This window comes from Alosa sapidissima, chromosome 16, assembly GCF_018492685.1.
Source record: "Alosa sapidissima isolate fAloSap1 chromosome 16, fAloSap1.pri, whole genome shotgun sequence".
In the NCBI taxonomy this organism is placed as follows: Eukaryota; Metazoa; Chordata; class Actinopteri; order Clupeiformes; family Clupeidae; genus Alosa; species Alosa sapidissima.
In genome coordinates, this window is record NC_055972.1 from 28,864,041 (window position 1) to 28,886,628 (window position 22,588).

General features: G+C 41.3%; 1 protein-coding gene across 1 annotated transcript in view; it reads left to right on the top strand.

Annotated features, from left to right (window-relative positions):
• Nucleotides 1-3,427: 3,427 nt before the first annotated feature.
• adgrb3 (adhesion G protein-coupled receptor B3) overlaps nucleotides 3,428-22,588 on the top strand; it is a 146,576-nt gene continuing 127,415 nt past the window's right edge. Inside the window, exons 1-2 of the mRNA XM_042065809.1 lie at nucleotides 3,428-4,848; nucleotides 6,735-7,503. Of these exons, the coding sequence (XP_041921743.1) occupies nucleotides 6,750-7,503 (754 nt within the window). The 5' untranslated portion in view covers nucleotides 3,428-4,848; nucleotides 6,735-6,749. The remainder of the gene's footprint in view (nucleotides 4,849-6,734; nucleotides 7,504-22,588) is intronic.

A 22,588-nucleotide genomic window follows, 5' to 3' on the forward strand; every position in this document is an offset into this window, starting at 1 on the left:
CACTGGGGGGCCTTCCTCACATGAGGCAAGTCATCTCGACAGACGCTTCTCTGACAGGCTGGGGAGCTGTCTGGGAAGGGCTGTCAGCGAGGGGCGTGTGGCCTCCCTCCTGGACGTCAGAGCACATCAACGTCCTCGAGCTGAAGGCCATCCATCTCGCCCTGCAGAGGTTCCTGCCAGGGTTGCGAAGCCAACATGTTCTGGTGAGGTCAGACAGCACCTCGGCGGTGTATCATGTCAATCACCAAGGCGGCATGAGGTCCTGGCAGTGCCTCCAGGTGGCGGAGGAGTTGCTGTCATGGGCATGGCCGCGTCTGGCTTCAGTGAGGGCAGTACACGTTCTAAGTGTGGAGAACAGGGCGGCCGACATTCTCTCCAGGACCGGGCCACTCCTGGGGGAATGGAGATTGAACCCAGAGGTGGTCAGCCAGGTCTGGGCTCAGTATGGGACTGCACAAGTGGACCTGTTTGCGTCGGCAGAAACGACTCACTGCCCAGAGTGGTACTCTCGTGGGACAGGGAGGCAGTTTGGGCCTGGATGCTCTGTCACAAGACTGGCCGACAGGCTTGTTGTACGCTTTTCCTCCATCCCCTCTTGTACCTCAGGTCCTGCGGAGGATCAGGGAGGGCCAACACACAGTTCTGCTGGTTGCTCCACGGTGGCCGGCGAAGCCTTGGTTTCCAGACCTTCTCCGGCTCCTGCGGGGTCAGCCATGGCAGTTACCCTGCCGGGCGGATCTTCTGTCACAAGCAGACGGGCAGATCTGGCATCCGAACCCAGGTGCCCTGCGCCTGTGGGTTTGGCCCCTGCAGAGTCAGTCATTGAACAGCTAGCTGAGTCTGTGCAGGAGACTCTGAACAACGCTAGGGCTCCTTCTACTAGAGCTTGCTATGCACTCAGGTGGAGGATCTTTTCGGATTGGTGTGCCAGCTTGGGTCTTGAGCCAGCGGTTTGCCCTGTGCCACAAGTTTTGCGCTTCTTGCAGTCCTATTTGGATCAAGGCAAGGCGGTCAGTACTGTGAAGGTTTATGCCTCGGCCATTTCAGCCTTTCACCAGGGTGCGGATAACAGGCCCTTGGGTAGGCATCCACTGATTGGTCAGTTTTTAAAAGGGGCCTGCTGGTTGCGTCCAGTTCGCACTTTGCGGGCACCAAACTGGGATTTGCCCACCGTTTTAATGTCTCTTACTGAAGGCCCGTATGAGCCCATTTTAGATGCAGATCTGCGATCTTTGTCTCTGAAAACTAGCTTTCTCCTGGCTCTTTGTTCGGCCAGGCGCGTCGGGGAGCTGTGCGCCCTCTCCGTCAGCGAAGACTGCCTGAGGTGGCAGGCAGGGGGCACTGGCGTGTCACTTTGGCCTAATCCAGCCTTCCTGCCCAAGGTTCTAAGTCAGCAGTCTATCAACCAGGTTCTGGAGCTGACCCAATTCCAGCCGTCTGCTGCCTCACAGGCAGAGCGCGACAAGTTGCTCACAGGGACTACCGCTTTCCAAACAGCGGCTGTCGCATTGGCTGGTTGAGGTTATTTCCCATGCCTACCAGGCTCTGGGAATGCCGGTCCCTTCGGGTACAAGGGCTCACTCCACCAGGAGTATGGCTACGTCTTGGGCTGCCCTTAAGGGGGTACCAGCAAGCGATATCTGTGCAGCGGCTTCATGGGCGACGCCTTGCACTTTTACCAGGTTTTATAGGGTGGACGTCACTCGCCCAGCTCCGGTTGGCGACGCTGCCCTCATGTCCGTGACCGAGCGAGGTTTTAATGGTTAGCTTAGAGCTCCTCGCGACTTTTTTGGTATGTGTCATCCCTTTTTTAGACCGTAGTGACGGTCAGAGTGAGGTCGAAACAGATCGTAAGTTACGCATGTAACTATGGATCTGTGAGACCGAGGGATGACCGTCACTATCCTTGTCACTCGGACCATCCTGAGGCGCTCAAGGTAAGAGACTGAACCGGGAGCAATCTCCGCTATTTACAAGCTCAAGTCGTTCTGCTTCCGGAGGTCATGGGCATGACTTTGTTGACATATGGTCTCGGTGATAGGCAGAACAAAGGTGATCATTCCTTTTTTAGACCGTAGTGACGGTCATCCCTCGGTCTCACAGATCCATAGTTACATGCGTAACTTACGATTTCATTTGTATGCATCTTGTGAAGAACACCAGTAGCGGGTTGGGTTGGAGCTGCTGAGACAGTGACACACACAGATGTTTCCATGCAGCTCGAGCTAAGATGCTGAGTGTGTGTTTGCCGAGCTTGGATTAAAGGCGAGCCATTCAGGAGAGGTTTGATAGAGAAGTACTGGATGAAGAAAGTCTCGCACTGTTCCTGTGTGTGTGTGTGTGTGTGTTTGTTTGTCTGTATATATATGTGTGTGTGTGTGTGTGTGTGCACCTGCTTTTTCCTCACACATCCTATAGAGGCAGGAAATCACAGGAAATTGCATAGAGGCATAGGGCCTGTTGTGAAACTATAAGACAGCATGTATATAATCAGATCTGTTAGGCACAGTATGGACCCATAGACATGAATCTCTAATTCCTATTCTTTACATTTATCTCCATTCATCTCTACACAGCAGATTAACTTAAATACATGATGGCTTTGCAAGGAGTTACCAACCAGTGCACTTGAAATATAAATCCATACTTCCAGTGAACGCAAAACTGTTTTATCCAAGGCTGATGTTATTAGGTGTCAAAGCACTTATGAGTTAATATCCCACACCTTTTTATGTCAACAGTCAGGTGACAGTAATAGAGGGTTCATAATAACATGGTCAGACATTAAAATGGTTTCAATTCTATTTTGTGGTAAAATGCCATAATTCATGGTAGTGGATTTACAAATGTAAAATACAAGTAGGGCCTAAGTGCAAAGGTACACATAGACAAATCAAATTCCATTTTGAAAATCGAATATTTTCTCATGCCCATGTGTGGGAATGTTATGGCAGCAAAAGTCTGTGTCTGTCTGTAAAGATATTTATATATTTATTTATGCCTTCATAATCCCAATGCTCTTATGTTTTAATATTGAAATGCATCCAACCACGTCACTTCCACGTGGCTTACGCAAAGAGTTTCACAGAATGGTGCAGAGAAACACAATTATTGATTTATAAATGGCTGAAAAATGGCACCAACGCAACAGACTGAACCAATGATGTAAGTTAATAAGTTACAGTGATGAGTTAATAGTCGTAATAACCTTCCGCAAACTCAGGCTAACGTCCAATCAGAGTATATTTTATTGTGCAAATATGCATACCTTGGCACCGTACAATTCTTTAACTATGCCCCTTGCGGATTTCTTCGCTAATTCGGGATTTACAATCAACATTAAATACGGCTATGCGCATCAAAACAGAAATGAAGCGAAAAACCTCCATTTCAGTTTTCAGTATGGTCTGAACTGACTCACCGTTTATTTCCCTGGCAAAACTGGCTTCCTGGTGCCTTCTGTCTTCGCCAAAGTCAAGTGGCTCTTGCATTTTCTTTTTAATTGTGCCAGCAGTCACTCCAACTTATCGTCCAAGGGAATGTCGCGATAGCGATGCAGTGTCGGTAGGCTACTTAATTTGTGCTCATCTCGAGTACGTATTTTGGGCTGTCATAATGTTTTGTAGTTTCTTTTGTTTATAATAGGGATGAGATGAACAGTGTGTTAGTTTGGTTTCGTCAACAAATAACTTCTTCAAAGAACGGCTGTCCTGAAGGATTGTAAAACAAGCAAGTGAATCATCCACTCAGGTGCTGATGGAAAGCGTAAATGATCCCACTGCAATCTCATGTAACGTCGTTTACATGGAAACCATCTATATCTCAGACCATATCTGAAATCTTTTAAGTGCTCAATTTTGTTTATATAATTATGCCCTAGTACATTGAGAATACGCCAAAGTGCTATTTCCCTGTGTAGAGCATAACTGCCGCATCTGACAGTGGAATCTCCTTTTAAAAACTGAGGGTGAGTTAATCTACACCAGGTTTCAGTACGACGTACAAATATTCAAACAAACTGGTGGAAGTTTGCTGTTGGCCACCTTGCACGACTTCGTCCAGACCCTCACACTGAGATTCTTATCGATAGTTCCACTTCACTGTCCCACGACTAAACCAAAAAAGGCGCTTTCCTTTCCCCGTTGCAACGCCATCGCTGCGCGTCTGCTGCAAGTACCATTTTAATCCAACGCAGTGCAAGCAGCCCACAGTAAATGGCTGCTAAGGCGGACACAGTGTTGTTCTACGACTGAATTGGGTCCGTTTCAGAGGAACATCTCTCTACCTTGATTTGAAATGAAATGAGGGCTATGTAAGTGTGAAAGAATGGGAAAGGGGTGCCAGATGCAGTAGGAGACGTCCATACGTGCTTTCTCTTAGTGGCTGTGACGTGATATTGCAGCCCCAGTCCTGGAGCTCAGAGAGCGAGCAGGCGAGAAAGCGCTTTCCATCTCACTCAATGCTAAGTCAGGATCTGAACATCTCCCTGCCGCCCCGGTAAGGATTTTGTCTACCTGCTGCCGTCTGTGAAGAAAGCAAGGACAAGAGCAGATGATTCATCGAAATATCCTCGCATAAATCTGAGTCGGTGGATTGTTTTGCCTCGTTAGAACAGGCTGTTTCAATTGCGCTCTTTGCGCTCGGCGGGTTCCGTTTAGGTGGTGGATAGACGGGAGATGAGCCAGACTGAAGTCTAACGCATTTTGTGCTGTTTGCCCATCTTGTTGCGCTGGACTTCTTTCTTTGGCAATGGGAAGTATTGATTTGCGAGAAGCCAGCGCATTTTGTTATTTCTAAAGGATGTGTGCAAGTATGTGGGAAAAATAGCCATAGCTTCCGGAGTGTAAGGTGAGTATATTATTATTAGTAGTAGTATTATAATTATTAATATTACCATTACTAGTATTATTATTATGATTATTGAGACATACAACCAGAAACATTATAAATGGGAAATAAAATGGACATGATCTAAACCGTGCCATTGGTCCTAGACGCATTTGAAATCAAAGTTACATGTTGAAGGAGGTACATCAGAAACCAGTTGTTTGGAAAGAATTTGCTGTATGTAATCTATATGAATGGTTATTTTATGGATACCATATCAACCGTTACATCCCGGTTAATGTTAAGTAAATAGATGCTTTCCCGTTTTTTAAAAAAGGTGTAAAAATGAGTTTTGGCGCCGTCTGTGTTTGATCAAATTTCTGTCTAAAGCCATATTTAATTATGTCAATCCGTATAATTGTTCTCAAAACTTGGATTTGAACAACCTAAAGCATTTTCATTTTAGACCTCTGAATATACCCCATCCACTCTTCATTTGACTATCGGACTGGACATTGCTGCATGTCATGAATAGCGGTAGCCTATTTTATCCACTTCGTGAGAGGAATAAGGCGATAAAGCATCTGATGTAGCTTATTCGCCGAAGTGAACGGTTAAAGAGTCCTTTCGTTCTGTCGAAACTGGCCCCGCGCAATATACTAGGCGCAGTCTGCATCAACATATAGTTATATTGTACCTATAAGCGCTTACACCACAAAGAAATGTTCATGCGTAAAATGCCCAATCCCCAGTTTCAGGGAATATTCCGATTCTCTAGACACCATCTTTTCACTACATTTCAATGCCTCCACACCGCTGTGACACCGCACACAGCTGCAATGCCTACAGGATTAATGCAATCAGGACATCGACTAGCATTTCTCCCCTGCTCTCTCTCTCTCTCTCTCTCTCTCTCTCTCTCTCTCTCTCTCTCGATGTCTTGTTGATGGAGCTAACCCGACTGCAGACTGACAAATTACAGAAGTAACGAGTGTCACAAGCGATATTTAGATTACACGAGCGGGACTGTCTTGAGACTTAAACCAAATATAGGCATAATAACGCAATTGACGGCTCTGACCTCAAGTCTTTCACAGAAGATGTCTTGTTTGCGTTGCGATTTATTTTGTTGCCTACTTATATTAGACCGACCACTGTTGAATCGTAGGCTACTTGGCTATGACGTTTTCAAAGTCTTGACGTCGCCCCTTGTGTGGCAAACAAACCATTTACCACAATAGTTTATGAAAGTGGTTTAGGTAAAAGTCCCCCCTAGCCGATCTGACGAAGGTGATGTAACCAAAGTAAAAAATGACATATTGCTTTTTAAATAGCACCTGCGGTCAGAAAATAGGGGGTTACGTGGCGAAATACCAATTTATTGTTGGTCAAAAGATGCCATGGCACTTTCAACGTGAATTTTATGAGCACCTGTTTATCGATGCAATACTGTATGTTATAGATGTTTCTTTACATCATCGATTTACATAGGCCACCATTGCTGTGCAGCCAAAACAAAGGCCAGCGCTGAGAGTCATTGGCTAATATGCTATGCCTGGTTACTAATGTTTCGATGATTTTATAAGGGGAATCATGAACTGCTGCTATCTCTCTAGGTGGAGTTGCTAAGAATTATTATCTAAAATTTATAGAGACCACAAGGTGGCAATGTTTATCCGAACTGTGTTTGACTCACTGTGAAAAGACGAAATAACCGATAATAATAGCAAACCATTATTGCTAGATATTTGTTTTCTAGAAGAGGGAATACAATGAACAAATATGTTATTAATGTTAAAATATCAATCAAATGGGATTTAGCCATTTGGGATGTAGTTCATGTGTAATCTGTGACTGACAGCTATTGTTCATTTGCGTGCCATTTTCCTTGTACTTGTCTCTTGCAGGCCAAATGACATAGGATGAAGGCTATTCGTAACCTGTTGATTTATATATTTTCCACCTATCTGCTGGTTATGTTTGGATTAACTGGTGCCCAAGACTTCTGGTGTTCCACTTTGGTGAAAGGAGTCATTTATGGATCTTTTTCGGTGACTGAGATGTTTCCGAAGAACTATACCAACTGTACTTGGACGTTGGAAAACCCTGACCCTACCAAATACAGCATCTACCTTAAACTTTATAAACGAGACTTGAGCTGCTCAGAGTTCTCCTTGTTGGCTTATCAATTTGATCATTTCTCACACGAGAAGATCAACGAGTTATTGCGGAGCAACGAATCTATCGTCTACCTTTGTGATTCTAAGCATATATATGTATTTTTGCAGTACGATAAGAATTTCGTGCAGCTTCGGCGGGTTTTCCCTTTCGATTACAATGGATTGACACCGAAGAAACCTGAGGAAGATCTGAAGTCAGTGGTGGAGTTTTTGGTTTTGAATAAGGCGAGTCCAAGCCAGTTTGGTTGCCAGGTGTTATGTACGTGGTTGGAAAACTGCTTGAAAGGAGAAAAGGGGACTGTGGAAACTTGTGGAATGGTTTATACAAAATGCACCTGTCCTCAACATTTGGGCGATGGAGATTCCGACAATATGCTCATGCTCAACAATGTGGTCTTGCCTTTAAATCCCCAAACGGAGGGATGCCTCACCCCACAACTGCAAACTGCGCAGACGTGCAATCTTAGCGCAGAGGTGAAACGGCCTCTGAAGGAGGGTGAGTACACAACCTTTCCTGGTGGAGCAAACTTAACATTCATACTGATTGATGTGGTGTATATTAACGACGCACGTAATGTATGGATATCCCTCCCTGTAGGCCTACCCTCTCCCCTCCCGTTCAAAGCATGACTAGGTTGTTGTCCTTGAGAAGATTGAGCCTATCAAAAAGTATGGATGACAAATATCAATTGCATCGCAATCAGACGAACTATTGATTTACTTCTATCAGTTAGGCCTACTGCCATTATTTTTCTACCTCACTAATATAAACAGAAAAGCCTTACCTTTTCCCTATTATAATGGACACAATTAAATATTTCAGTGAGTGCAATATGAACAGGTAGCCTAAATCAAACCAGGTTGTTTTCCCAAGGACAGCGTTCCCATACTGCGGATAAAAAGGCAGTCAGCAGTGTTTAAATCCTAACGAATAAAAAGAAAACGTGTCTGTAGATGAAAATTAACACTGTTGGCACTGTCCGTGGAGTCCTACCACCAGTTTCATTTGGTGTGTCTGAACGCATTTAATTGAAGCTTCACTAATTACCTGGTGTAAGCACACATAATCTCCATCAGTGCATGGGTGTTTTCTGACTTTGAATAGACTGACTCAGTCGGTGCAGGACTTCATTTCCTGCCATGAAAATGTATAGAGGATCTTTAGTATGTCTGTGCCAGCGACATGGTGCCAACCATACAGTGGATGAGCAGGCAGCGAAAAGAAGAATCAGATTTCAGTTAACTGTCCTAAACCTCAGTAGCTCTACATCATTTAGCAATGAGGTGACCATGTATTGTAGTGTAGGGGGAAAATACAGAAGTGTACCATAGCTGAGTGGTAGATAATCTGATAAAAGTATATATTTTGTCTACAGGCTTTTTTGTGTGAAGGAAAAGTAAGGTAGATTGTGTTGGCACTCAAGTGGGAATGGTCTTACAGTCACTGAATGAGCTGATGGTTGAAAACAAAAGACTGAAAACAAATGACTGAAATTAATTTCAAGGATCATATTTTTTTATATATTTTTGTGGAGGATTTCCCCCAATTTAACTGAATGAGTATCTTTACATCCCATGTTTTTTGTTCTGGTTTTCAGGAAATGTAAAATATGTTGTGTCATGTAAAATGTTGACTTTCAGGCCCACCTGAAAGTATTCTGTGTGGCTTGAAAGATAAGCACCTTACCTCCCCTTGCTAGTAGAGAGACTGAGGCTTAATGATGCTTAGAGAGGCCCTGCAACAGGATGACAATGGCCTGATCTAAGGCCAGGAAAAGGAGTTCTCTTCACTGCCGTGTAAGTGAAGAGGAGGGAGTCAGGTGTGGGGGAAATCAGGATGCATAATGACAAATTCAATTTGTCCTCCTCCCACAATTGAGAAAAGAAGTAATACATCAAGAGGTTTTAAAACAAAGAAGTAACCCCTTGTGGCTTCCACTTTATTCTGTCCCTTGAGAGAATGAGTGCCATCTTTGATCAGACGAGATGGCTAGGTTTGGGTATTATGGAGGCTAGCTTAAGCCTCAGTAGGCCTCTTTGCAAATCCTGAACATGTAAATGAGCCGACTCCATTTTTCCCCCGATTTCCCTCTGACTGTTTTAATATTTGCACAGCATTAGGCATAGAATGAAGTTGTAGCTCGTCGGCTTCTAATTGTAAGTACGAAAGCAAACATCTGCCTCGTTTTCCCTTGGTATCCACCTAGAGTGATATCATTTAGGTGGAACGGTGAGTTGTCCTCCTCAACTGAGAAAGCATCAGCAAGTTCTAAATCATGCTTTTAATGACACACAATCTCCCCACTGGTCTTACGTCAAGATCAAACTTGTTTTTTGGTGCTAACACAGTATGCATTTGGTATAATTTTATCCCTCAAATGAAACATTGCATATTTAATTATCAACGTGTTAATAATAGCATATGTTCACAGGCGTTATTTATTTACAGAATAGTGTCGAATAGCTTCTATTTATAGGGTGTGTGTGTGTGTGTGTGTGTGTGTGTCTGTGTGTGTCTGTGTGTGTGTGTGGATACACGAGTGCTTGCATGTGTGTGTTTGTGTCGGGGAGAAGAGTCTAAATCCTTTTTTCTCTGGATAGCCGGTAGATCACGACTGGATTTAAAGGAGAGTACCACGTCCTGTTTCATCACATTAGCCATGCCACTCTCTCTCTCTCTCTCTCTCTCTCTCTCTCTCTCTCGCCTGATGGAAAATCAGACATCACTATGTGTCGCTCCAACATATCTCAGGATAGCCCAGTGGGATGGAGTTGTTTTGATCTGTTGATCAAATACATTGTGAAAGGATCAACAAACCTTGTGATGGTGTCACTCTTTAATGTACCATTGAAAGGGAGGATCCCTGAAAGCTTGATTTTTGTGGTTGCCAAACTGCTGTTGCATGAGGCAGTATTACGAAGCACATCCTCTGAAAAAAACATGCTTTTTTTTGGAAGACCAGCTGTGTCTACATTGATGCACATTGTAAATCCAGGAGAAACCATGAGTTTTCTTGCTGCTTCATGACTCCCTGTCAGAGGTATCCCAGTGAGATTTTTAGAAAATGTGATATTGACCTTTTCACAATGGTCATATGAACCCCATTATTCACAGTCACAACCTCCCCTCAAGAACTTGTCGTCCTCCAGCTAAAAAGACACTTTTTCTGACCATCAGTGTCCAGGGACTGTTGTGTTGTGCTGTGTTGTGTTGTGTTGTGTTGTGCTGTGCTGTGCTGTGCTGTGTTGTGCTGTGTTGTGTTGTGTTGTGTTGTGTTGTGTTGTGGTGTGGTGTACTGAGGGATAACCTTGGGTTTTCATGTAGACATGCTCTTTGACAGTTTTACTCTGTTCATCAGCTTCTGCTCCAAGCACTAGTCATACAGCCTTGAAATGAATTATTTGCACCATAATAGGGGTTTTGCTGCGTGAGGAGGTAGATATATGTCGCTGACATTTACAATTTACAGCAATGAACCATCTTAGTCTGAAAGGAAAGATACTGTAAGGAAGGATACTGTACATTGTGAAAATGCAATAAGCCTAAGAAGGCTTACTGTATTATATTCATAGTCATACTTCATATTTAAGCAGACTGGAACATATTTGCCCAGTTCGTAGCTTTGTAGAACTTAGAGTGACCTCAAATTCTTTCACATAGCTTAGGTATTGATGCAATATGTTTTTGTGCAAGGAACCATCCTGGTTCGTCAGCCATTGGTTGTGGATCCACTCGGTTCTTTTATAGCCCATTTTCTCCATTTTAAGCCGTTCTGACACTTCATGTGGAATTAGATTCAGCTCCACCAAATTGTCCCACTTACATTAGTCACAAATGAATCTGGCCCAAGCAAATGGAGAACATCTTGAGGCATTGTCTCATTATATGACACTCTGTGCATGCCTGCCATTGGCTATTATAGGTTTATATATTTATATATTCGCCATCCCGGCCCTGAGAACTCACCAGATGCTGCTTTCGAGAAAATAAGGCGTTACGTATTTCATTGTGTGAGAGGCATTGTGTCACCCAGTCTCTTTGCTTAACGGAGCTTCAGGGCCTTACTGAGGTCTGAGTAATGACAAAGACTGGCATTAATAAAGTCAAATAGACTGGCACGCTCTCCGCTGGGCCATTCCTATGAACTCAACTTGGAGTGGCTGTCCCCTGTCAAACCCACAGGATAAGAGCAGTTGCAAAATTATGATATATTTGTACATTTGTTCTTCACAGAGAGACTGCAGTAATTTCCTGTGTATTAGCCACATTTTGTATTCAACACATGACAGTGTTTTATGCAAATTGAAAAAAACTCTGTATTGACCGCAGTGCCCAATGGACCAATGAATCGTGCTTTAATCATAAAGAAGAATGAAGCAAATAAATGCATTCCCATGTATAGCCCGGCCCTGTGTATTATCCTTATGGCTGAGGAAATTTAGCAAAATGAATGTGTATACCGCGGTTAATAGGCAGTAAACTATGTGTAAACATTAGCTAGAGAAGCAAATCATTGAGGACCTGGAGTAAAATAGCACACATGTGTCTATGTTGCAACCTTGCCATGACAGTCTAGGGAATTTAAGATTGACATGAAACTTCTGCGTTGTATCTAAGGCAATGAAATGAGTAATCTGCTACTATTCAAGTAGCATGAATGGGCGAGTTGAGATTCAAGGATGGATGTTGTACAGACTAACAGGTAATCTTTTGTGATTCTTTGGTAATGAGTCTACCAATTTGGCCTTATTACCATCATATATTATACACCAAGGGCAGAGGTTAGAAAAAAAAAACATGTTACTGTACTGTAGTCAGTCAGTGTAACCACTAAGAGCAATAACACATAATAAAGAAGAGATATTGAAATAGGAAATGCTGTGTGTATGTACCTATGAGAGCAAGTCTCCTTTAATATGGCAGCAGCTGCCATAAAATTTCCTAGCACTGCGGCACCACCGCATGGCGTGGCCTTTTATTCACTTTGGATCTGAGTCAAGCCACTCAGTAGTCACCCTTCATTATGCTCAGCCTCTATTGTTCACTGCCCTCACTGGCCATTTTATCTTCAATCCTCAGGAAGATGGGAGAGCTGCCTAAATGCTTCGTGTATATTTTTTTGCAAATTTTTTTTTTTTTTTTTTTTTTTTTGAGGGTCCGTAAAAGTCAAATGTTATGGCGCCACTAAATTTAATACAGATAAGTGACTCCCCTTGTCTGGGGTCATAATTTGAATTGCCAATCTGATCTTCCTTGTCTTGTCATGGAGATGGTAGTGAACCATTTCTGTATTGAGAAAATGTCCACATGATCATATGGCAAAATTACAGTTGTACATGTAAACAGAAATAAACACACAAATGATTACATATTTGGCATTTAGCCATTGTTTGTTTATTTTGTTAGTAGTGTGATGACATGTTGGATGTTGAAATAGTGAAGGTAACACAACTGCTGATGTTGCACGTGTTAAACAAGGCTGTTCCATTCCATTAGTGCTTACCTATGTCTCGACGGGTCATGCATACAGACCACTTATACTGCCAGTATGCTTACAAATTAGCATCTGAATTAGATGAAGTAGTGGTTGGTGAAATATTGAAATATATTGAGGGAGATCAATTGAGAAATTGAGACAATATGATAAAATGATATGTAGTATGATAATTAATTCCTACAAGGGTTGTTGAGAATAGTTAGGCTAGATCTTTCTGACTAAAACAGGATGTAACTCTTAATGACAATTCTGATTGGTGCTGATAAGGAATTTTGGCAAGGTGACACAAGAGCTGAAGAGGCAGCATAATAATATGAAGAATAACATGAGATCGTCTGATTGTCTTTTATCACACTGTTGAGTCAGATACATTGTGATACAATTGAATACTTGCAGTAATAGGTATAAGATTGTTTAAATAATGTCATTTAAACATGAGCACTTTGCTGAATCACTAAATTTCCAAACTCAAGATCCCCAAGTGCACCATTCTCTGTGATGTGATGTCCAAACATGCAGCTGTTCGTCACACACTTTTGCCTGCTTCTTCTCTCCTGTGTCTGCATTGGCCCACTTCAATGCGCAAAAAAAAGAGGTGCCATTTACAAAAAGAGCCCTTGCAGCTGTGTTCTTTCAGCTCTGCCATACATCCCATTTCAACTTCAAAGCCGCTTCGCTGGCTGGCACCGACAACAAGGGTGTCATATGAGGAATTTACAGGCTTTGGCGATAACACAAAATGCTCTTTGCATTATGTCAGGTTCAGAACCTCTTCTTTTTGAGGTAATGTGCTAAATTACGCTCAATTTAAAGTCTTTATGCAAGCACTGTACGTGTCTCTTCACATGTTAATGGAATGGCAAGGGAGTTGTTCATTTATTTCATTTATCTGTTAGAGGATTTATTTCGTTTTTTCAGAGTATGAGTATGAATGTAAAGCAAAGTAAAGTGAGATACCGAAATAAGGCTTTATGGGGGAGAAAATCCATTTCTTTTAGGGTCAGCACTATTGATATTTTACAGAAACACACACATACATACATACAGACACACACACACACACTACAGTGCAATGGTAGTACTTGCTCATGCATAATTTATCAAGCAAGTGAAAGAATAAACAGATTATAGACAGTGCACCAAAACACTGCTTTCATGCCTTTGACAGCTGAATGAATAAGTTTTGATTACAGTCTACAGCTCGCCGTAATGGCCCAGTCAACTGGTTAAAACAACACTTGGTTTCACTGTGTGGATAACAATGCATTATTAATACCTTTTCAGCTCTGTATTCACCATGATACCCTCACTGTACCCTTCAAAAGACCAAACAGGGTAACGGCAGACAGTAGACGCGGTACAAATGAGCCAACTGTGCTATTGGTCACAAAGCATGATTGAGGCAAGTCTAATACCTCCATGTTTTAGCCACAGCCCCATGGCCTGCTGCTATTTCAAGAATGGATGTGTTTCGGTAGAGTTCACCAGAGCTGCAGTTATAACATGGCACCTAAATCACAGTCCCTCGCATGTAAACACTAGCTGCTATTATCGTCGGCCATACAAATTGCTGTTGCCCATTCAAATGCTATAGATAAACTGCTGCATTGACAAATTCTGCCATAATGCTGCTCTGATGATGGCATTATCTTGACTAATGTGTTTCACGGGTATAAATTTAGAGGATCGGAGGATGGCATTTAAAGATTGTCCCTACAATGACTTGCCATGGTGAAATATTAGTTTTGGGGGTGGTGTATTGTGAGTTTACATAATAGTATGTTGTTGGATGGTTTGATCTCCTCCATAAATTTGTCTTGGCAGTAAAAACTCTACAATGCGTCGAATTACAATGCTCTCTGAGCCATAGCTTTATCTGTTTTAAATATAAAAAATTGAAGGTTCCCAGTGTGCCGAATGAAGCTCAACATGCATTATTTAAACATGGTGATAAATTCATCATAAATATTAATTTGCCATTATTTATCTAAAATATAAGTAATGAGCCATCTTCTTGCATTCATGGAGGACTTTAATCCTGTGGTGTCTCTAGGGGTGTTGTGGAATCGTCTTAGCACAGTTTCACTTAATAGTGTGCAGTCTGTTTGGTCAGCAATTGGACTGAGAAAGCCTTTGAATTTGCTTAGTCTTTTTTGAAAACCTTGTTTATCTTACGAGAAAAACATAAACTCAAGGTCTGTAAGTTGATCAGAGACATATTCCTCGTCAAGAATATACAGTTGTAGCTTCTGCTTTGGTTCTCTAATAGTCAAAGCTAATATTTTCACAGTCGTTGAATAAAGCTCTTCACATTACAACTTTTCTTTGTGATCAAGGCTTCGTTGTAGTCACTGATATTTGCACGGTCAAAGCCTACATATATTGGTTTTTATGAAAGTTGATATCCAGAACTTAATTTGTTTTAACATGCATTTGACTTATTATTGTTTGGGGAAGTTTGACATCATTTTGTAATTAGTTTACATTTTTTACAACTGAGAAATCTGAGAATGTAGGCCTAAGCCTGATGTGTCATGCAGTTTCAAAGACTGACATTCTCATTGACAATTTAAATTCTTTAAGTCATTACGTAAACTGACATACACATGCAGTGTGTGTTGTTATATGTACAATGGAATGTTACAGAACGTGCCGTGGTCAGTGGGGTTTAGCTTTCAGTATTCCAGAATATTCAATATTTTAGCTTCTAGGATGACTGGCCAGGGCACTCTTTGCCTCCTGCTCCCATGGAAATATGTGGCTACTTATGGTGGATTTCCTTAATGACAATAATAGCCTCTTATTTTTGCCTGTTTTTTAACATTAAAATTCAGCTCCTCTGGTTGATACCATCTGGATTGTCACCTAATTTACAACAAACTGTCACAAATATGGTGAGGAGAACCAACAAAATAGTTAAATAAAACATGTCACTTCCACACATGCTAATAAATAATAGTTTTCAGACAGGTGCCAAAGTTGACGGCACAGTCAGTTAAGACTATTTTCAAGTCTGACTGAGAATGACAACGGTAGACCAGTACTGGAAGTATTTTTTTATCTTGAGCATTAGGTGTATTTAATTCTCTCATTTTGACTAGTATACCTGATGTAAAGTAATGCCATGACTGTATATGTGGGAGTACTGAACAAGTTGGTCCCAAACCAAACTTGTATCTTCCTGGGCTGTTGATTGTGTTTATAAGTGAGAATTAAATCATACCTAAGTATAAAGTATAATTGTGACATCTAACATTATTGAGCCAAAACAAAGTGTAATCACTTTAATTCTCCTGTGCGTACTCAGACAAGAAGCAAAGTTGTTTTGCGCAAACAGGAAAGAGCCTAATTAACCTGCTCAGTGTGCATAAGCATGGCACACATCATGAATTTTCCTTTGGTAGATTTGACCCAGGAATGACCTTTGAGACATTTACACTAACTTAGGAAAGCTTTGAATGAATTTTTAAAGGATTTTTGGCAGGATGTTACTCCACTACAAGCTCCAGAGCCCTTGTTTGTTAGCGCAGTACAACAGCGCTGTTATCTTGCAACCATTAATGACAACTTAGATCAGCCGGAGTAAATAGCTACAACAACAGTATTAATTGTTACTAAGGTCTCCTCTGTATTGTAGCTTGAATGTTATTCCTAATTTTTGTAGTGTTTGTTTAATGAATTATTGTAAATGTAATGTACACAACAAAATACTGTTCATGTTCATACAAGCACTTAAGCTTTGTGACACATATTGCTGTTTTTGACAGTGGTAAGCTGTTCCCAAAGTGAATAGTGTTTAACATGTAACACTACAAGGTAGATATTTACAGTTTCCCCACACAATGTCATGTAATCATACATTTTCCTTCAGTCTACTATACATACAGCTGGACTCTTAAAGATTTAGTAGTTTACTGTACATTTTCACTGACAGAAAAATGTCCACCATGAAGAACCCTATTAACCCTGCACGGTGGTTATAAATGTTCACCCATAACTTTTTCTTCAGTCTGCCTTTCATAAAGTTGCCAATTTCAAATGTAACTGGGTTCTTAAACATAAAAAGTGCCATTGCATGTGCAAGCTTATTTTCTTTGACTTCAAAAAGGCTGAAATATGAATATGGCCATCAAAAGTAATGAGTCTCTAAGGAAGGCTTGTTCCAAACCCTTTGTAAGTCATTTAAATTAGTTTACAACCAGCATATGTGTAATGCAAAACCATAAATAGCTACCAATCAATTAAATTTCTCTGCTGTTGTTTGAATAAGAAGAATAATAACATAAATGTATTTCTTAGCTGTGACTATTCTTCAGTCCTTGTGCTAGAAGGGAGTCCTTGACGTTTTCTTAAAGGCAGACCAATTAGCCATGACAACATTGCATTGCAGTGTTTGGATACAGAATTGATTCTTATATATGAAGTCCATTAAAATGTTTGGGGGGTGGCCTATCTCAGATTAATGTTGTCTGGTGAGTCACTGAACACTTGGTGTGGTGGCTTGCCATTTATTAGACAGGGGAACATCAAATGTAGAAAGCAATTTGTGTCCTTATATTCAGGTCGTGCATTAATAAATGAGCCTTCCCTCCTAATGATAACTCTGGGGACTATTGACTGGTACTTGATGGTGCATTGCGTTCGTTAGACAATATTTTTTATGATCCGGAAATTGTGGAGCTGTTTATCCTCATGCTGCGGTGACATGTTGTTCCAGTGTCACGGTAACTGGCAGCTGGCCTCGGTCCCTCAGGTGTCCTGTGAGTGCGTTGCCAGACCCAAATGTCAACCGCCATGTCCCATGGAAGACCGTTCACTAGCAGGTTGAAAAGTGTTTGATTAAAGCACTGTGGCCTAAAGACAACAAACAGACCCAGCAAAGGCTGAATCACTTCCCTCTATCAGAACAGCCTCTCTGCGGCTTAAATTTGAATTTTCCCATTTTGTTCCTTTTCATGTTAAATGAAACCAACTATACATCTCCTCATACAAGGTGAATGGAAAGGATAAAGGACTATTCACACCAAGAACAATAACTATAGCAATAACAGCAAAAAAGTATCGCTCTAGCTAATATGATAACATCCACACATATACTATAACAACGACATGAAGAACAATATCACTGGAAATCACTTTCAGAGTGATTTTGAGAACAATAAAAAGCTGATAGCCAATCAGAATCCATCAAATTTTAGACATCACACTCATCAACAAGAGGAGAGACTTTCCTTGTCATTGGTCAGTATGGACGCACAAACTGTATTGTTCTAGTTTCGTTCCTGGTGTGAATGGCCCTTAAGGCCTGTGAAATACATAGATGTCTCCATTTTATGCTCAGTGTCCATACTTCTTTAGATCAAACTTGCAGTCTGAATGTCCATTTCAGCATCAGTGTAGCTATGCTTGTCATTGGATGGCAATTACAGTCCACCGAATGGAGGCATTTGCATTAACATCCACCCTGAAACCTTGGCAAATGAAACTGTCACTCACCAAGACTGTTTATGTCACCAAAGTGGACGGGAAAGCCAATCGAGCCCCAGGAGGGGTGCCTGCTGGTCTAACAGCCGCTGATTGATATTCCCCCACTGATGCGCGAGGAGTGCCCATCACGCAAACATCATTCCAACTACTTACAAAAAGTTACAGTGGACTTTCTCGGTGTGGGAGATTGCGGAATTGAAAATTTGATGGCATGCCAAATTTGAACGAAATAAGCGAATGCTAGGTATTAGCATGCAGGTCGTCATCATCATCGTCGTGGCTGCATTTGTTGAAGGCCACTCGCAGATTGGGTAGTGCCTGTTCATACTTTAGTTACACCTGAGCTTCTGTGGCATTTAGGTTTCTAACTGCAGTGCAAAGAGTAGAAAGTGGGAGAGCTTAAACATCATGTGTTTTTGGGTGCTGTGGCATGTAGTTCCTTTCCATCCTCTTCATCACTGTATACATTAAGTGTAGCCTATACTTCATACAATCATGGATGGATCATGAACTTTCGGGCCCCTGGGCCCAGTTGTATTAAGGCCCCCCCAATTGTTGCATAATGGGAAGGGGGGTTTGGGGGTCCTCCCCCAGAAAATGTTTAATTTGTATGATGTGATTTCCTGTATTCTGGTGCATTTTGGGGATGGCCAATACTTTAATTCAATCAGATTCATAGCCTACATCCTGATTTGTTGCTATTGAGGCAATGATTCCATGCAAAGGCTTGGGCTTCAGGGCCCCTGACCCCTGGGCCTGGGCCCGGTAGGCCCGTGCAGTAATCCATCCCTGCATACAATGGTGTTAAATGCATGTGTTTATCCCAGCAACATGTCATGTGAAATCTCGATGGCCCCTATATGTTTATTATTGTATTCTATTCGATCTGTTGAACTGTTTGTGCTGTTGTACTGCATTGCTTGTGCAAAAGTCTGTGAGAACATTGAGCACTCCATCCCCAAAATTGGTTTTCCCTTTTTTCATAGACTGCTGTATTTCTGTCTAGATATATATTTTTTATCATAGCAGTTTGCACCCACAAATATTATGCCCTGAAGTTACAAGACCTCAAAAGACCTCACACAAATTCATTTTGTTACGTATGTGGTTGTCAGAGAGACTGAGATATTAGATTTCAGGCCAGTTTTATCTGCTTGTATTGAGCAGTCAGACAATTTTCACATCAACACAGTTTATCACAAGTTTGATTGCCTGGGCAATCTTTGATTTGTTGCTTCCTGAAGTGTTAAGGATGAGTAAGGGCATCTCTCTTTCTCAGCACTTGGACAAGTAACAATATTCAATGTGATGGCCTTCAAGTTAAGGAGATGGATCTGTCTACTAGCCTCGCGCCCCTGACTGGCTTGGAGTAACCAAATAATGTGCAAAGAAGGATTCAGTTTATATGTCCTGTGTTGTGTCCAGTTCTATGTCCCACTGATTTTCCTATTTAGAGTATGCCATTTTGGTTGTTACAAAGATCGAGAGCCGACATCTATCAAGAGTGTTTGTTTTTTTAATTTGGTGGAATTGTTACATTTACGGCCATCATGTGACATGAGCTGATTATGGTGGCTCAGTCTGACCTGATAATAGGCAAAGGAAAAAAGGAAAATATCCAAAACAAATGTAATATTAATGCATTATGGTGGCTCAGTCTCACATAATAATAAGAAAAGGAAAAGAACCAAAAGCAAAAAACAGATATTGTGAGATGTTTTCATTTCAGTCAAGGATATGAACCTCCACGTCCTCAGCAAGCCTAGTTCTATATTTTATGGTACATATTCAGTGTGCTAGCAGTTTAAAATAGTGGATTACATTCTGGGCTATTTTTGAAAAGCAGGAGCGGAATACTAATTTTGCAGGAATGTATTTGCTTTTAAAAAATGTTGAAAGAGACTCAGAGTATCTCATTATTTGGCGTGCAGTTTTTCTACCCTCAACAAGGGCTGATCCTTCTTTTGTTGTTACATCCAGATAAACCTGTCCTTGTAAAAGCTGGTGGTGTTTTTTTTCTTTCTTCGGGTGGCTTGGATGTAAGCTCGTTCAGAGGTGTGCCACAGGGACCAGGCAACAGTTTAAAAGTCATTAGGGACTCCGACAGTCGCCTTCAAGCTGTCAGTGGGGGTCGTGGAACGAGTTAGAGAGGTGATTATACCCCAGATCTTCCTGGGTGACTCCAGACACCAGCTTCACAAGCGGGATAAGGGGTCAGCCAGCTGCCTTTATGAGGTGCAGCCCCCATAACACACACACAAACACACACACAAAGACACATACTGTACAAACACGCACACATATACACACACACTCACACATACAGAGGCACAGGCACAGAATAAAAGTGTCTTTTGGGGACACAGAGCAGAAGAAAATTCCGGAAAAAAATGGGCAGAGGTAGGTTGAGGGCACAAAACACTCCTTTATCTTTTACAAATCATTCGTCAGCTTTTATCTAAAGCAGCTTAAGACGGAGTAGACAGTACAGAGCGAGGGCATGTTGGGAATCAGTAGCCACACTCATTACACTCTTGAGTAGACATAAATTGGCCCCTGTCATCAAATACTTCTGATGTCTGCCTTATGGCGCCATTACTAAATTAGTAGTTAGCCCACCTTGTTAAAGAACAATGGTGCACAGGCAAAATTGCACAGGAAAATTGCCATTTCAAAGTTCATAGGCATTTATTTAACAAACAAACAAATAGAACTGATCGAAGGACTAGAGAACTGGCTGCTTCCAAGCATCCAAAATACAAAGCTCAAGCAATGAGATTTCACTTGGTTTTTGACTGATCAACTGCCTGAGGGAATATTGTTGGAAATGTAAGGTATCATGAAAATTCTGACAGATAGTTATAATATTCAGGTTTGGTTTCAGTATCTTTGTTGTTGAGCTATTCATTTCTGTGAGTGATGGCACATTTGATTTGGTTGTGTTTTGCATGGTGTTCCTTTAATTATGCTCGAGCTCAAAGCAACACTATGTGCAATATGATATACTTTCTGCGTACCTGCACTGCACATAGTATATTTCAAGTGCTGAGCAGATACATGTGTAGCCCTTTACTTGTCATGAGCAGGCTGTTGCAGATATTTGCCAACCTAGGTTTGTGTTATGCTTGTAACTTGGGAATGAGAGAAATGTGTTTAGTCATAACGATCCGTGGAGTAGGCTACAAGAGTAATCTTTATTCTGTGTATACATGTATCTACGCTGGCACTCTTATCATCTGCGGTGGCCATGTAGGCCTTGATACAGATGCCGGTCGTGCATATATTTGGTGGATGCCAGATGGAGGTAGCATGTATGGGGGGTGACCTCACAGTAAACCTGCTGTCCCGTATGGTTTGATACAGACAGCACTTGTTCCTTTGGTGTAACTGAAGCCGTGTGGTGATAAGATTTTACAATAAGATGAGATGAATATGATGCAGATAATTGGGAAAGTGACTGTAAAGGTCTTGTGATTCCTTTTATGTCTGTGACTTCTTCTGTGTCACACCTTATTGCTTAACTCTTCTATATAGCTGCATTCGCTCACTCATTCATTCACGCAATCATTCATTCATTTTATTCCCTTTCTTTCTTTCATTCTTTCATTCTTTCTTTCTTTCTTTCTTTCTTTGTGCCTTGTCCCCATCATGTTGTTAATTGATGACACATCTTTGATAAAGGCAGTGATATTTGTCTCCTACTGTTTTCCAAGGTGATTATACAAAACAAATGGTAATTTCCTTCCAGTCAGTGCATCAGCAGCCACACTTCCGCTGTACACATTTCCTTTGATAATTGTTGCAAGTAACCTTGATACATTTATTTATATCTTGTCTTTGAAGCAGATAGCCATAGCAACATTAAACAAATGTCACCAACTGTTATTGTGGCGGTAGAAGCCTTATTTCATGGTAAGGGACATGCAGTTTGTTTCTGAAATGCAAATTCTCTGTGATCAGACTGTTTTATTTATTTTATTTATTTTTATCTTTTTTTATTATTATTATTTTCAAAGTGTTAATGTAGAAAAGGGCTTGGTCTTTCAACTCAAAAGAACAGAGCCTATCTTCTAAACACTGTCACATGGCCAGATACAACATGAAAACAAAACAGAGAACAGGAGTAATATGACCCATTACTTTAGTATCAAAAGGTACAATATGAGTTAAATATAAGTCAAGGTGAGTGTTTTTTAGACAGTATGAAACCATTTAAATGCTCTCTCAAGGGATCCATTTTCCTAGGTGGCCTGAGTACATTACCATCGTTAAATATGTAAGCTCAGCAAAGACCTAATCTGTTTTCCACTAATGGGACATTTTTTTTTTTGATACTCAGACAAGGCTTCTCAAACAGTTAGCATACACGTAATGTGACACACAAGGCATGCAGTTGTTTAAGTTGGTTAGAACAAAGACTGCTATAAGAGATGTACAAAAACAAGCATTACATCTGGAGCAGTTTGGTGATAAATGCTTTTACTATCATGTGTAATGCAGCTGAAAGCGTGTGCTGAGCAGCATTTGAGAGCAGTATTTAAGCTCTTTTGTTTTTACTTTTTCAAGTTAAAAGCATGGGGTTTTATGAGTCCTATT